The 16344-nt window shown below is 35.7% G+C and overlaps 1 protein-coding gene across 1 annotated transcript in view; it reads right to left on the bottom strand.

The window, feature by feature from the left end:
• Window positions 1-16344, bottom strand: part of LOC129451546 (E3 ubiquitin-protein ligase SH3RF3) — a 68082-nt gene that overhangs the window by 27389 nt on the left and 24349 nt on the right. Inside the window, exon 2 of the mRNA XM_055214777.2 lies at window positions 5412-5687. Coding sequence (XP_055070752.2) covers window positions 5412-5687 — 276 coding nt within the window. The remainder of the gene's footprint in view (window positions 1-5411; window positions 5688-16344) is intronic.

The following is a 16344-nucleotide window of genomic DNA, read 5'->3' as shown; positions in this document are numbered from 1 at the left end:
TAAAGTTCTGCATAATTAAGGGCTTGGCCACTAAGTGCAGCCTTTGATACGGTGGACCATCGTATCTTGTTGAAAAGATTACACTCTGAGGTTGGTATCTGTGGTGTGGCCTTAGATTGGTTTGAGTCCTACCTCTTAAATAGGACTATGTCTGTAGAAATTGGAGAATTTTCATCGTCATCAGTACCAATTACTTGCGGGGTGCCTCAGGGTTCAATTTTGGGTCCAGTCTTATTTTCTCTTTATATGCTTCCACTGCGTCTAATTTTTGAACGTTATAAGATCTCTTATCACATCTATGCAGATGATACCCAGCTCTATTTACCACTAGATTTGGGTGGTGATGCTGTTTGTTCTCTGTTAGCATGTTTAAAGGACATTAAAGGATGGATGGACGATAATTTTTTGCAGTTAAATGAAAATAAGACAGAGGTTATCTTGTTTGGCTCTAAGCTACAGACTGAAAATTACAGCAAAACTTTGAGTCATCTCCAGTCAAAACATCATTCATATGTTAAAAATCTAGGAGTCATTTTTGATTCTGATATGAAGTTTGACAAACAAATAAACTCTGTGGTTAGAGCTAGTTTTTTCCAGCTAAAGCGGCTCAAAAAATTAAAGCAAATCCTTTGCTTTAAGGATTTGGAGATTGTCATTCACGCCTTTATATCCTCAAGGCTTGACTATTGTAATGCCCTGTATGCTGCATGGAATTAGTCAGTCACCTCAGCTTCACCCACGTCCCACCTCTTTACCCATTTTCGAATATCCGCGAGTGATGCGCGGCCAAGATGGCGACGACAGGCACCACCTACTTCATGCTTTAAAGGCACTGTCCCAAATGGCGCACTTCATGTGGACTTTCGGTCTAGTGGACTTAAATTGCGTGTGCTCGCTTAGTCTACGAGTCTGTAGGGTGTATCTGTAATTTTTACGCACCGAAGTGTGCTCATCAGCGCCCCCTTTGCACCCTTGATGCGGTCTTTGGCGAACCTCCCACTGCAGCAGGCTTAGCATACTTTACCAACCCAGTCCTTGCAAAAGAGGAATCAGACCAATCAGTCGACAGAAAGGAGGAGTACACACTGATGGGCAACTTCTTTTCCTATTTTCGGCGTGACACTTGAGTCTGTCCGAAATATGGCTCCGGTGGACCCTCTTGGACTCACGTCAAGGGTCCCTAAGGTAAGGTCTGCACTACATGATGTCATTAAAGTGTGGACTCTGAGGAGGTCCCAAGTCCGAAGTGTGCCATTTAGGACAGGGCCAGAAATGATCTTCAGAAACTTATGGGTGATGTCACGGACACTACATCCATATTTTTTTTAGAGTCTATGGTTAGCACTAGCAGCCTATGTTGGTTAAAGATGTAGGACAAATATGATGTTATTTAATGTTAAACTATGTGAGTGACGCTGCAGGGATTTAAGCAGTGTCCAGAGTAACAGCTTACAGCTGCCGTCAGACGCCACCGGTGTAATCATTCATAGAAAATAATGTCTTAGATTTTTAGATACATGATACAGCGCTTCTCGTCCAGTGTGTGACCCCCTTTATGCTCTTTTATCACAATCCTACAATCACATTTACACTTACATACATTATTACACTAAAGTATATATATTACAATAATACTACCATGGCTTTGTGTGTGTTGTGTACAATATGCTGTGTGTGTGTGTGTGTGTGTGTGTGTGTGTGTGTGTGTGTTGTGCTGTATTGAATTGTGTGTATGGTGTGCTGTGGGTAAGGTGTGCACTATATGTGTTGTGTTATGTGTATGTCTGTGTTGTGTGTTTGTGTTGAGACAGATGGTCAGGAAGTCATTGGGTTGAATGATGAGACTACAGAGCTCCTCACAACACCTGCTGTACAGCAAAGCATTGTGGGTAATGAGAACTGATGTACAGAAGAGTGTAAGTGCTCTATTAGTTCATCTCATATCTGAAAGCTGAACATCTTTAATCATTCGGTTGTTTTACAGTAGATTATACACAATACATTCACTACATTTGACTTTGATAGAGTAGAGAAGTGAATACAGTACGTGTGTCTTCAGAGGTAAAGTTTTTTCTTTTGTCATAGATAAAACGTTAAGATGACATATTATATATATATTTAGTGACTGAGATCATGAATAATGTAACTAACTGGTCACGTTACTGTTGATAATTTAATCTGTAATTGATATAATGTGTCAGATGTCAATACATCAGAGGATATTTGAAACCAATCCTCATATAATCAAAGTGAAGAAGCTCCATCTGTCAGAAGACAAGAGTGAAGTCAGGACAGGAGGTTTAATGGACAGTTTTGTCTCTGGAGATCTGATCCAAACCCCATCACGCTTCATTATATCATTGACGGCCCATCGGAAATGGTAAACAACAGAACTATAATGTAACCTTTACCTTTATTAAGATTTATTTAGTCATTTATGAATGGGTTTGATTCAAGTGATTCATAAGCCATTACAGTGATTTTACAGTAATGAGGTGTCTGTACGCACAACTTAAAGTGAAATAAAATCAATGTAATGCACCAAATTTGTTTTTATTTTGCTTATTGATTTGATAAAAAGCCAGCAATAGAAATCTCATTAAATATATATTTACATGAATACTCATTTACTTCTGCCAGCACTAAAGTTCATCATACAGTTGAGCTGGAGCTGGAAGTGATGATTTAATAATAATGTGATAATAATTCCTGATTCTTTAAGCTGGTAGTCAATAACGTGTTAGTGAGTATTTTAGTATCCAGCATGTGTCTCTCTCCTCTGACTGTCTCTCTGTCTCTCGTCCAGAGCTCATCTGATTTTCACCACACATCTTTCCGTTTCCTCTGTGGAGACTCAATTGAGTCCATCATTACAGAGGATTTCATTCATTCACACAGAGCACTCATTCAGATCAATGATCAAAGGCTTTAACTGCTTACTAAAAGTCTTCACAAGTTAATAATGTTTTACATGATCTTTTGGTCTGACAAATTAATTTTTAATTGTACACATCTACTAATATACAGTATGTATGTACATGATAATAAATAAATCAACAAGCCAAGTGCTGTTGAAAGCAGTTTGATATTAAGCACTGCAATCACGCTGCACATCATTCTAATGTATTTCATTATACAACAGTTCTTTCTGGTTTTCGAATCTGATTGGCTAAGAGCCATACGATATTGTGCTGATAACAGCACTGTAACCTCTTCACCTTTCGTATTATTCCGCCACCTAGTGAATGGAGGTCCTAAGCAGGCTCATCTCTGAATGGAAAAACACAGACGCGCTGTGTGAATCACGCTCCGTGTGTCTCATTAGTTGGCTCATAAATCAGTCTGAATCCCCAATCTGAAGTTATTAGTCAAAGATCAGCGCTCTTGGATGTTACGTTACAGTTAATGGGAGTAATGTCTTATCACATCGTGTGGATTATTAACACTTGGAAAGAGGAATATAAACACTCGTTTTTTTTTCTGGAGCTATATTTCTTATCAGAACGCGAAAACACCGTGGAACTGCAGGTAAGCACCGCAGCTTTTAAATGTGGACATTGATCATTTACTTTATCGTGACCTGACTATTAAAACATGTTATGAGATATCGCCACTGGTATATTTATAAGCAGCATGCAAAAACATATCTCTGACACTTATAAAAAACAGTTTTATATAGTACTGACAAGAACAAAGTTTAATAATAATAATCGAGTGCTCGTATCACGTTAAGAATAAATGAGAACGCAATAGTAACATTATACAAGTAGTTTTATTAACTTTTACCTCGCGCCAAAACAATAACACAAAAGACACTAAATATGAATAAAAAACAAGTAATAGTTTGATCATGACACCAAATAATGCTGATTTGATCTCATTTTGACGATCATAAACAAACAAGGCCAACATGAGAGCCAGGGTATCCCTGTCAGAGATGTAGCCCAGAGAGGGCGGTGGTCAGCGGGGCGATTGAACACTGATGTCCGATCATGCTTTGGTTCTCATTCGTACTGAATCTCACTAAGCAAACGTTCAAACAGGTGCTATCTTTAATAATCGACTGCAGATTTAAATATAATACATATACATTCTCGACTGAACTAATCTTAAAACTACACTTTGTGACCAAGAAACGGTAATATAAAGTAACGGCTTTTCCGTCCATTGAGTTGTTATGAGATTCAAAGCAGCCGAAAGTTTTACCTGTCATTCTGGCCGCCCTCAAATCCGTGGCGGAAGAAGTAGTTCTCAAACAAAGAGGCTTTTAAAATAACTCCGTTGTTGTTTTCTAGTTTTCGTTTTTCAAACGTGTGCCGTCGAACTGTTGTATAAAAGCAATATCGCTCTTGGAGTCGTGTGATATAGCTCTATATCATCACGGCTGTGATTAGGCCAGAGGCACGAGGCCGCAGGCCTATATCATACTCCTACTCGAGCGATATTGCTTAAATAAATGAGGATTAATGATGCAGATATTATATAATCTGTAATGAGACTGATCCAGATTCATATCTCGGTCATTTTGGGGTGAATGTTGACGATTAATAAACAAAAACTTCTAAACCAACTTCTGCTTTGGTTTAGGTATATCCAGGACTAGGCTTTAGTTATATTAGTGGTTTTACAAACATACCTTACAACATTACTGGCGTGCATCTTGAGACAAAGTAATGGGTGATATATGTTAAGATGCGTATGGTGTAAGTTGTTTTTAAATGAAGGCAACTCAAACATGCATGTTAGTCTGGGACTAGGATAAGCCGTGTCCGGGAAACCTCCCCTAAATGTTGACATCTCTGAACACTACGGAGAGTCTGTATGGAGACCATTTCAGAAGATCTCCTAAACATGTCTGATAATGAAGGATTTACAGCAAGAGTACAGACAAGAGATGAAGAATGAGAAGATCATCATCACTGCATATGAATGAACCTCTAACAGATGAAGATCAGTCACTGTGACATTCACATACTAAAGTAAATGAGGTAAAAATGAGGTAAACGAGGTGACTGACTGACATTGTGTATTACACAATTCTGCCATGAAGAGACAAAAAAGGAATTTATTCCAACAACACACCAATGACACATTCCGATCAAGAATATCAGTCCTGATTGGATGAGCCATGTGTGACATCACTGTGGACTGCACACGTTCACCTGTGACCTCACATTTTATATTAATGCACTGAACTGCACTGTTGCTAGGCGACTACAGTATAAATAGTCCAGAGAATGGTGAAAAAAATGACTTTGATGATTAATTATAAATAATGAACGCTGATGTTTTGATGTTATCCATTAGCTGTGATACTCTTTATTAAGATAAACTAGTTGTTGTTTGTTCACTTCACTGACAGACTCGATCAGATGATACCAGACCAAACAAATGTGTGAAAGTGTCTTTACCTTAGTGAAAGTCAAGCAGTCTTTGTCCTGGTCTTTATCTTTCACCTCAAAGTCATAAAGAGCTTTGCCCTGCGGAGGCGTCTGGGAGAGCGGTCGGATGCACTGGATGTAACTGGCCGGCAGGAATCCGTGACTCCCGTTTAACTCCCCGTGATACCAGTTCTCATCTACCTTACGTCGCAGAATGATGATGTCACCTTTGTTGAACTTGAGGTCGCCCGGCTCTTTCCCCTCATAGCTGTAAAGGGCTTTACCGCACGGCAGCTGAGGAACATTCTGAGGAATAAGAAGAAAAACAAACACATGCTGATTGGTCATTACATTACTGCTGTCCAGTAACAGCGTTACACATCTACACATTTGACAGACATTTTATCCAAAACAACTTCTAGCACATAACAAGGTAAACATGGTGTTTTTTATCAGTATTTGTGTTTCCTGGGTTCAAACCCATGACCTTTTGCACTGCTAACACAATGAGCACATCTACCACTGAGCTATACACTTAAATCAAAGGATCATGACACAAATACTGTAGAAGGAGCAAAATAATAAACAATAATGTAGGGCTGCATAACGATTAATCGCAACTAATCGTGAGTAATCGTGTACAGAATAAAAGTTTTTGTATGTGTGTGTACTGTGTAAGTAATTATGTATATAAATACACACAGATATTTAACAAATATTTACATGTGTATATAGTTTTTATATTTAATTTATATTATATATAATTATAAAAACTTAATTTATAATTTGTTTCTTTTTTCTTAAAATTATATATGGATTTGTGTATTTATATACACCATTTTGCAAGATGTAAACAACACTGGGCCAGAAGCACCTCCCGTTTCAGTTTTTTCACTTTTACATAAACATTAGGCTGAATACAACCAACAGAACATATAGAACTGAATGAAAAAGCTAAAAATTTTTAAGATAAAAGTAAAATAAAGAAAACAGTTACAAACTGAAACCAGAAGTGTTTCTGGACCAATCTTACAAAATGGTCTATATAATTAATTATTATACACACATGCATATATTATGTAAACAAAAACTTTTACTCTGAAAACGATTAGTCACGATTAATCAACATGCAGCCCTACAATAATGTTTATAAAACAAATAATGTTTAACTGTACAGTATTCACAGACACAGACTCTCTCTCTCTCTCTCATTGATCTTGTGTTGTATTGATCGTCTCAGCCTGCATTATTAATGTTGCAGTCTGTGTTTCACACAAATGTTGATATAAGGCTATAAGAGCTAAAGAAAATCTTTTAGGTGTTATACACATCTGTGCTACATCACAGCCTGAAACAAACATTCATTTATTTACAGATGACCTTTGTCTGAAACATTATGTTTCTATAATGGTTAATCCAGCAGTGTCTGTAAACTCTTCAGTCACACACACAGTGGTATTTCTAATGCTATAATAACTAACATTATTTGTTTTTACATGAATCTTTGAGTATCCTGATATACAAGAAAAACAGAAAAAATAGAAAAGCACTTTATTTATTGATTTTATTCAGATGCTCAATCACAGTTATTTACTTTCAATCCTAAAGAAATAAGTTTTAGTTTTAAAATGTTAGGCTTGATTCATTTCTGACTTCTGAGAGAAGCTGAGTGTGCCGACTCAAATTTGGGTAAAAACATGAATTCAATTTGACTCTTTCATCTGAAACTCTAGATGAGAGATTCCACGTTAGAGACCAATAGACAGTAGATCTAATAAATTATAATTATAATGTACTGTATGAGTTAAAAGCATACAAATTTACTGTCACTCATTACACATCTACAACATTATAGTGTTTGCCTTTAGCCTGTAGAGTAGAACTGCAAAATTATTATTCGCGATTAATCGGTTTTTGTTTACATCATATGTGTGTATATGTACTGTGTATAATAATTATGCATATATATAATTGCAAGTAAGAAATATTTACATGTGTATATACATTTATATATTTAAATATAATTTATATTATATAATTATAAACACTTAATTTTTATTTTCTTAAATATATACTTGCATATGCAAAACGATTAGTCGCGATTAATCGTTATGCAGCTCTACTGTAGAGTTCCCAGCATGCCTCTATTCTTATGTGTTGGACACATGACTTATATCACCGCTGGCATGCGCTCACATTTTCTCTCAAACACAAGCTCTCATACATAAATCTCACCATACTGTAGTCTACGGCTGTTAGTTAACAGCTGGAAAACATCATGGTTTTTGAATATGAGCTGAGCTGAGCCTGTTGTTGCTGCTGGCCCCATGCCTGTATGAGACCCTTCACATCATCACAAACAACAAACTAACACTGATCTCAGAATCGGATATTATCACAACTATATTATCAGTCCGAGTCTGATCAGATCTGTTTGACTGCATCATCACAGATGAAAGAAAGAAAACCCTGACAATAACATACAGATATTTAGTCGTAGTTATTTATGAAACATTTAATTAAGTTTGCCATCTGAGTATATATGAGCCTGAACTTAAACGATACTTGCAAAGACATTCCAGCTCAAAACTAACTTATGAAACAAAACACAAACCTAAATGATGCATTTATTGGTTTTAATAAACCTGAATCATAATTTTTGTATGAGACACATCTACATATGCAGCTCTAAATAATAATAAATCATATTTACAGCGATCTGATTAGATTAAACTGTGAGCGTTCAGGAACTGTGCCGAGTTTTCCATGTGGATTTATCAGACCCTGTAGACACCAGCAGTCTGTAGTCCAATGCACTTCATTACGTCTGCATTCTTCATGTGTTAGGTCAAACATCTCTGCATCTTTCTGGACTATTTTATTTTTTGTTTTTATTACAGTGCCTGAGGCTGAAACGCCAGCACACGATTTACTGCTGTTGGAGAGAAACTTACACTAAAGGTCATGAACACAAGATGATCAACGATGAGTCTCAAAGCTAAATGTACACTACAGTAATTATTAGGATGCTCTTGTGAGGCTTCAGACACAACACATACAGCCTGCAGGTGTTTCACGACATAGGGAACAGATGAGGGAACGACTGACATTGAACTCGGTCTTAAACACAGAGAGTGAAGCATTTGATCACACGCGGGGACACAGGGGCTGAAAATGACTTCATTTATCACCGTCTGTCCCTGCGGTGGGACTCACTATACACGTTCACACACTCGTCTCTTGTGCCGTATTCACACACACACACAATAATTCACGGGATATGAGAAAAGCCAACGGTGCCGAAACACTGCATGACTAACATACTGAATATGGCCAAAGTCTGCACATCTTTCTGACTGTGAGCCAGATCACAATACTTTATACTCCGAGTACTGTACCTATATATGTGTGTGTAAGACAAAGAAACAGATCAAATGAGGTTTGGGCACTACATCATAGTGATCACAGTGACTGCATGAAGATCAGACAAGGTGGTTTAGATGAATGAACACAGATACCAGAACCAGATAAGATCTTTGCTTATCCTTGACCTACAAAAACCTCCATGACAGAAACCAAAGGCTCTTATTAATCATACTGTAAGGTGAATATTTACACAGTTATCTCTAGTTTTATATTCTATTCTGCTGTTAAAATAAATAAAACTGTATAAAGACTTGTGTGGTTTGGTGTATATGGATGAAGATATGAAAGAATACATACAGATCTGTGTCATTTTGTTCTTCAACACTACTGCTCTTCACAGAAAGAGAGAAATCTGATTCATTTGTCTTTCTTGTTATTAACAGCTTTAGATTTTCCTATAGCTTATATATTAAACTATATACCAATTTAACAGTATATTATGTTCTGATATTTAAGCCTTAAATTAAAAAAAACTTTGTGCAATTTTTAAATAGTAAAACATCTTTAAATGTCAAAATATAAATAAACAAAATTAATAGTCTTTAGGGATGTGCTGGTAAGGAAATTTTGTTAACATGTTATAAACAAAATAAATAAGCCATCATGATATGAAAGTGATATAGCCTATATTGTTGCATTTTTACAGTAATAAAATAAAACTGATTACTTTAAAACAGATGCATAGTAGAGATGCACCGATAGGATTTTTTTGGGCCGATACCGATTCCGATTTAAACAGACAACTTCTGGCCGATACCGATATTAAACACTCGTATACAATACTATACAGTTGGTCTATTAGCTAGTTTATTTCTGCATCAAATTATTTTTACTGAACATGGATTGGATCTAATTAACATTCAACTGACCAACATAATAAGAGAGGCACAAATTAATCTAAAACAAATATAATAAGACAGCATGACAACCTTCAAAGGTGGTTTTTTGCTATTCAGCATTTATTTTATTAACAACATCAACAAATTTTTTACATATAATGGATTTCTTTATGCAGTTAATTAATAAACAATCGGTATCGGCCTTTCTCGTGCTACTGCCGATATGCCGATGGTTTCAAATTCATCAAAAATCGGCCGATAAATATCGGTGGCCGATACATCGGTGCATCACTAATGCATAGTTTGTGGTTCATACTATGTTTATGAAAATACAACAACAATTAAACAAATAAAAATTAACTTATATTAAAGGAAATTAAACCTTTATTAATCAGCACTCGTTTGTGCTTTTGCTCCTGTCATTGTCCTGTCAGGGTTGCCAGATCTGCATTATAAAACCAGCTCAATGGAGATTCAAAATTAATCCAAAAGCATCCCAATGATTATACCAACAACTAATGAACCAAATCCTTCATCTCTAACCCATAAAAAAACATCAACCTGCAGAAACCCAACGAAATTTCATTATTGTTTTAAGTTGTTGCAGCCCATGTAGCTGTACACTACACATATAATGTACTGCAGAAAGACTGAAGAGTAAACTACTGTATGACATGTCAAACAAAGCCACAGTTTTCATATAAACCTTATCACCTTAATCAAACATGATATTTAGTTTTAGTCAGTGTAAACTCTAGTATGTATGTAGGTGATGTAATGTGTACTGATCTAGGATCTGTCAATAATCTCTTCAGATGCTTCGGGTTCTGGGCTGTTGATGCACAAGATCCTCCATCATTTACAAATAATTTATGATGAATAAATGCAGGAGAGTCTGTCAACATGTATGGATACAAACAGTGACATACGGATCCAATGCTCTTTGTTCAAAACTATTATTACAAAGACAGAAAACAACCAGCATCATTCAGAGAAACACTGAACTGTAATTAGGTTACCATGGTAACAGTAACATTTCTGATTGGTGGATCTCTAGTCAGAATTATGGTTAATGCAGTTCTCTAGCTGACCTCAGAAGCCAACACGTCCATATTAAAAGGTTCAAGCATTATAACTAAAATTTGATGATCTCTATAGAAACTGATTTGAAAACAGTGTAGATGTGAGATGATGATGTTGAGACAGCATGTGATTATTAATGAACGTCTGTAAGAGCTGTTAACTCCAACACTTCATTATAACCTGAGACTCAGTCAATGTGATGATATCATCATCTCTCTGTTTCAGCAGTAACAACATAAACAAGCGGCTGTCGCGTTCCGCACGTAACTTCCGGTAAACTCCGCTTATAATAAATAACAACAAAGTACTTTAAACGTAGTTTATTTATATAACAAGCAAAAAAACAACACATAGATTACATAGGAAACCAAAACATTTGTTATCTTCGACGAGGCATTTGTTCAAGAGATCAGTTTAGCAACTAGTCAGACCATTAAAAAAACGAAACCGGAAGTAAGGTTCGGATCCAGACGTGCATCAAGTGCGTCCGATGAAACCGTCTATATGAGCTTCATCTCACATTCTCTTCTTGTTGTTGTTTTCTTTGTTTCCTGATTTTCATCCTTCAGTCTGTAATGGTGATGTTTAGAGGAGTCAATAATCTGTCCTATCTACCATAACATTGAGCTCATTGCTTCTGGTATGAAAGAGAAGACAGAAGATGATGATCTGCTCAACCATTTAAACCTGCAGCTTACAGCCGGGTCTGAGTTTATGAAGTTAATCAGACAGAAATGCAGTGGAGAGAGAGGTGTACATTGATTTTTATGTTCCTAAACCCAGAAATAATATAGAGACAGACAACACAAAAGACATTACGACAGTTAAACTGTGCCAGAAAAGCGTTTACACCTGCTATTAAGATGCGTTTTGGTCGATCGGATCACAAGTGGATGACGCTAATGGCAGAGGTGTAAACTGGGTGTAAAACGTGTTAAGCTCGTCCACTTTTGATAATATTCAGAGGTACTCGAAAACACTTTTCACCGGATTGCTTTTGTGGTGTAGACGCTCATGTGATTAAATGTGTTTGAAAAGCCAAACACGGCTTACTCTCTGCCTATTGATCTAATGTGTGATGTATCAAGCACAATGTTTTAACAGGACATCACTTCAGCGGACTCTTACCTAATATTAGTTAAACCCATCATTTCTGCGGCTCACGTTTAAACCAGAGCCATAGATAAACAGAGCTGTGCCAACGGAAGTCCAGAAGCTCGGCCGTCACATGATTCAAGGAGACTTCAGTTAGTTCCTAGAAGCCCATAGTGAGCCATTGAAATACATTGAGTTAGAGGCAAAGAGCTGTGATTTTTCTTAATTTATAGTCAAGAAACGAATTTTTTTTTACAATATTTTTATATCACATCAAAATGTGAATGTAGTATTGTTATGTAGTTATATAAACAATGTTTTTGACAAATTAAATCCACCAATATAGGAACATTTGTATGGTCATCTACTGGTATGTGGCTTGTTAACATGTTTTATGCTGCCTTTAGCCACTTTAAAATGCATCACGCTGTACTAATGTAAGTTTATAATGTTATGCTTAATTGTTTATAATGTACAAAGTGAATGTGCTGTGAAAGTAACTCATACTGGTTTAATTTATAAATAAAGTACAACATTAAAAAAGACTTACAAAGCACTTTGTTTAATTTATTATAAATTATAATAATATTTCTGGCTTAGTGTAGTTTTCTTTTTGTTGTTAATATAAACATCTGATGGAAAATATCATCATCATCACTTTAAATGATTACTAATCTCTTAACTATGTAAGTATACATTTGACAAGTTATTAATAAATACATTTATTTTATTTTATTTATTAACCAGCAAAACCACAGTGTTAAAAACATTCCACCCATACGTTAATGCATAAATATGCACTTTATACCACCATTACTTTATTTAATAGCCTCTCTATTTACACAATATTTACATAATGGATGAATCTGCATTATGAAAACGAAATTTACCAATAAAAGGCTGTTCGTGGTTTGTTGTGTGTTGCTAAAGTTATCCACAGCTTATCCTAGCCTGACCCGTTTTCTACTAACACCCCCTAAATGTACTAATTAAATGAGAAATAATGCACTACAAACACACTGATGCATAAAGTCATTCGATTCACATGTATTGCTAACATACAATCTTATTTGTTAAGTGTATTAAGTCTTAAAACTTGTATTAAGTTCAACACATTTAATCTTTCTAATGCAACTCTATGGAGCTGACTGTGACTTCCGGGAACTCTGGAGAGACTCTGTGGTCCGCCATTGCTGTAAAAAAAAACGTTCCATTGGAGTGAACGGACTTGACGTAACTCTATCCTTCTATGGCTCTGGTTTAAACCAAAGCAGATGGACTCGCCCACAGACCAAACCCTCAGTAATCAGGACAGAAGCGGTGGAAAGTGGACAAAAGAGATGGATATAAGCATCAGGTGTAAACATGACTGTATCTCTCTCGTCCACTTTTGATCAAACTTGACCAAAATGCATCTTAATAGCAGGTATAAACAACCCCAGAGTTTCAACTAAAATGAGTGTTTTATTATAAATCAATCAGAGGATATTTACAATATCACTTCAGACAATAACCAGAAGCCAAAGAGATTCAAATTAGTAAAAATTATCACATGGTTTGATGTTTGCATTGTTTTACTAAATAAAAAAAATAAACAATTATAATTAAGAATTTTCCTTTATATGTAACGGTGGAGTGATGTGATACAAAAGCAAAAATATGCATCTAACAAACTAATTAAAAAGACTGTTGACTAAACCGATATATATTTCAGCATTAAATGATTCGTATTTATAAAGCAGCGTGTTTATTTTAGTTCATCTGGCAAATTTCTGTTTTCATATTGAGATTGTTGTAATGCATTCTGGGATTGCCTCTTGTGTATAATATAAACACCTGTGATGGTGAAGTGTGTTCAGAAACAATACATCAAACATCAGTAAGTCATTAAATAAACATTCAGAGCTAATAAAACAGATGGCAATTAACAAACCAAACCTCAGTAGTGTCTATAAACTCTGACCTTTATATAAATGTCAAGCACATCATCATTAAACCACATTCACTCAGACAAATACTGACTGCAGCTGTTAAACACTATAACAAACACTGGGTTTAACAGTTAAACCTGTTAATACTCAAACCAGTCAGTCCGATCATAACTAATCTATTCACTACAAAACTTTTCCCTTTGCCGTTGTTTAATCTTTCAAGATTATTTGAAGTGAGATGCCATGGTTTCTGTATGAATCAGATGATTTCTGACTATTAAACCCTTTATGAGTTCACATATAAACAATCAAAAGCCCAACACTAACGATGAGGACCTCTTCAAAAATGTCTCCAAACACATCAGTACTACAGACCGCAAGCACTGTGATTGGTCTGCTTCTGTCAGCGATCTGCATGTGTGTAATTTCATGTTGATGCAAACAACGATGCCAAAGTATGAAATAAAAACTGAAAAGAAAAGGCTACGGCAGGTCCAATGCAAACGTATAAACACGCTTAAGTGTTGAGAAGTGCATCAGATGCTTTATCTCAGCAGGTTTAGTTTTCTCTAGAGAGAATCAACAGCTGATTCCTTTATTATTCATGAATCCTCATTAAATATGACTTCAGATGAGCCACACAAACACACTTGAAAAGACTATAAGTGTACAAACACACACAAAACACACATAGACAAGCACCTACATCTTAATAATTCAAGATTTGAATGCAGCTTTTAACAACAACACTGCAAAGGAGTATTTTTCATTCTGCTCTTCATGTGACTCTCATTCACACAGAGATTCTCTAAAGTTCATGATCTTAATAGGTAAAATATTTCAAAATATGCTCAAGTAGCTGGGATGCACCGATAGGATTTTTTTGGGCCGATACCGATTCCGATTTAAACAGACAACTTCTGGCCGATACCGATGCCGATATTAAACGCTTGTATACAATACAATACAGTTGGCCAATAGCTAGTTTATTTTTGCATCAAATTATTTTTACTGAACATGGATTGGATCTGATTAACATCCAACTGACCAACATAATAAGAGAGGCACAAATTAAAACAAATATAATAAGACAGCATGACAACCTTCAAAGGTGGTTTTTGCTATTCAGCATTTATTTTATTAACAACATTAACTCATTTTTTTTTTTTTTACATATAATGGATTTCTTTATGCAGCTAATTAATAAACAATCGGTATCGGCCTGTCTCGTGCTATTGCCGATATGCCAATGGTTTCAAATTCATCAAAAATCGGCCGATAAATATCGGTGGCCGATACATCGGTGCATCACTAAAAAAACCTAAAACATAAATGAGACACACATAAAAAAAGAAATCATCTGTTTTTGAAATAAGCCTATGAGAGTATCAAAAACATGCTGATGTTCACCACCTATAGGATTCATCATTTCTCATCTCTTATCAGATTTATACTGACGCTACATATTCAACTGTGGGAAATACAGACATTAAACGATAGTGTTATAATAAATAATGATCAGAAAGAAGTTATTTTAAGCATAATGTATTATGGAGTCAGTGCGCAGTGTGCAGGATCATCTCTGTACTACATACAGTAAACAACATACATTTTATTTCTGACACACACAGTACAGTAGCGTCTCTTTACAAAACCCTTTAGCATTGACTTTCTTTGTGACTTTGCATTATTTTGCTTTCTTAAAAAGTTTTACTGTTTCTATGAGAAACTTCTGGCTCTGCATCTCTTAGCAACACTTACACATCTTCACTAAATAGATCAGCATGTATACATCATAACCCAACATAATCACCAATGATCATCAGAAGTGTTTAAGTGAGATTCCTCCTGAGCTAAGACAATTCAAAGATGTACGTAACTTACAATACCACAGAGCTGCTCACATTGATCTTAACATTACTGAAGAGAAAGTTAAGACATACATTACACCTGCCGTTACAGACACTGTTCCTCATTTCTCTCTGATGTATCAACTTATTTTGATTTTGTTTGTCTCACATGATTTAAAGGTACATTGTGTAGATATCTGCGGTTGCGTATTGCACCCCTCGTTTTCGAAGCACATAGAGTAGCTATGGTAACCATCATAGGACAAACATTTTTCCATTTAGGGCTACTGTAGAAACATGGTTGGCAGCTTCAATGTAAGGGGGGACCTGCGGTGTATGTAGATCAAAACGTCTCATTTTTAGCCATTACATTATTCATATAAACCAAAATTCAAAAAATCAAAACTGAACAATCACACTTTATCTTATCTAAAATGTCTAAAAAGAGCCTTTATTTAAAGAGACTTTTTAAAACAACAGAGAGTAATAATCTCTGCTGAAAATAACACGAGAACTGTGTTAGTCTGCTTTAGAATAAACAAACATGAACTGTCCAGTCAGAAAGATCTGCCCTTTTTTGTATTTTTGGAGAACTGCGAGATTGAGGAAGTTTGAAGGCAATATGTACCTAATCTGTCTATACCTTCTAAGCTGTGTATGATCATATAATGTCGTTACCCGGGTTTTTTTTTTTTTTTTTTGGGGTGGGGGGAGTGGATTATTTTATAGTTTGATTGTT

This window comes from Misgurnus anguillicaudatus, chromosome 17 (genome assembly GCF_027580225.2).
Source record: "Misgurnus anguillicaudatus chromosome 17, ASM2758022v2, whole genome shotgun sequence".
Lineage (NCBI taxonomy): Eukaryota > Metazoa > Chordata > Actinopteri > Cypriniformes > Cobitidae > Misgurnus > Misgurnus anguillicaudatus.
The sequence above is the reverse complement of the archived record's forward strand: the minus strand, read 5'-3'. Positions and strand labels throughout refer to the sequence as shown.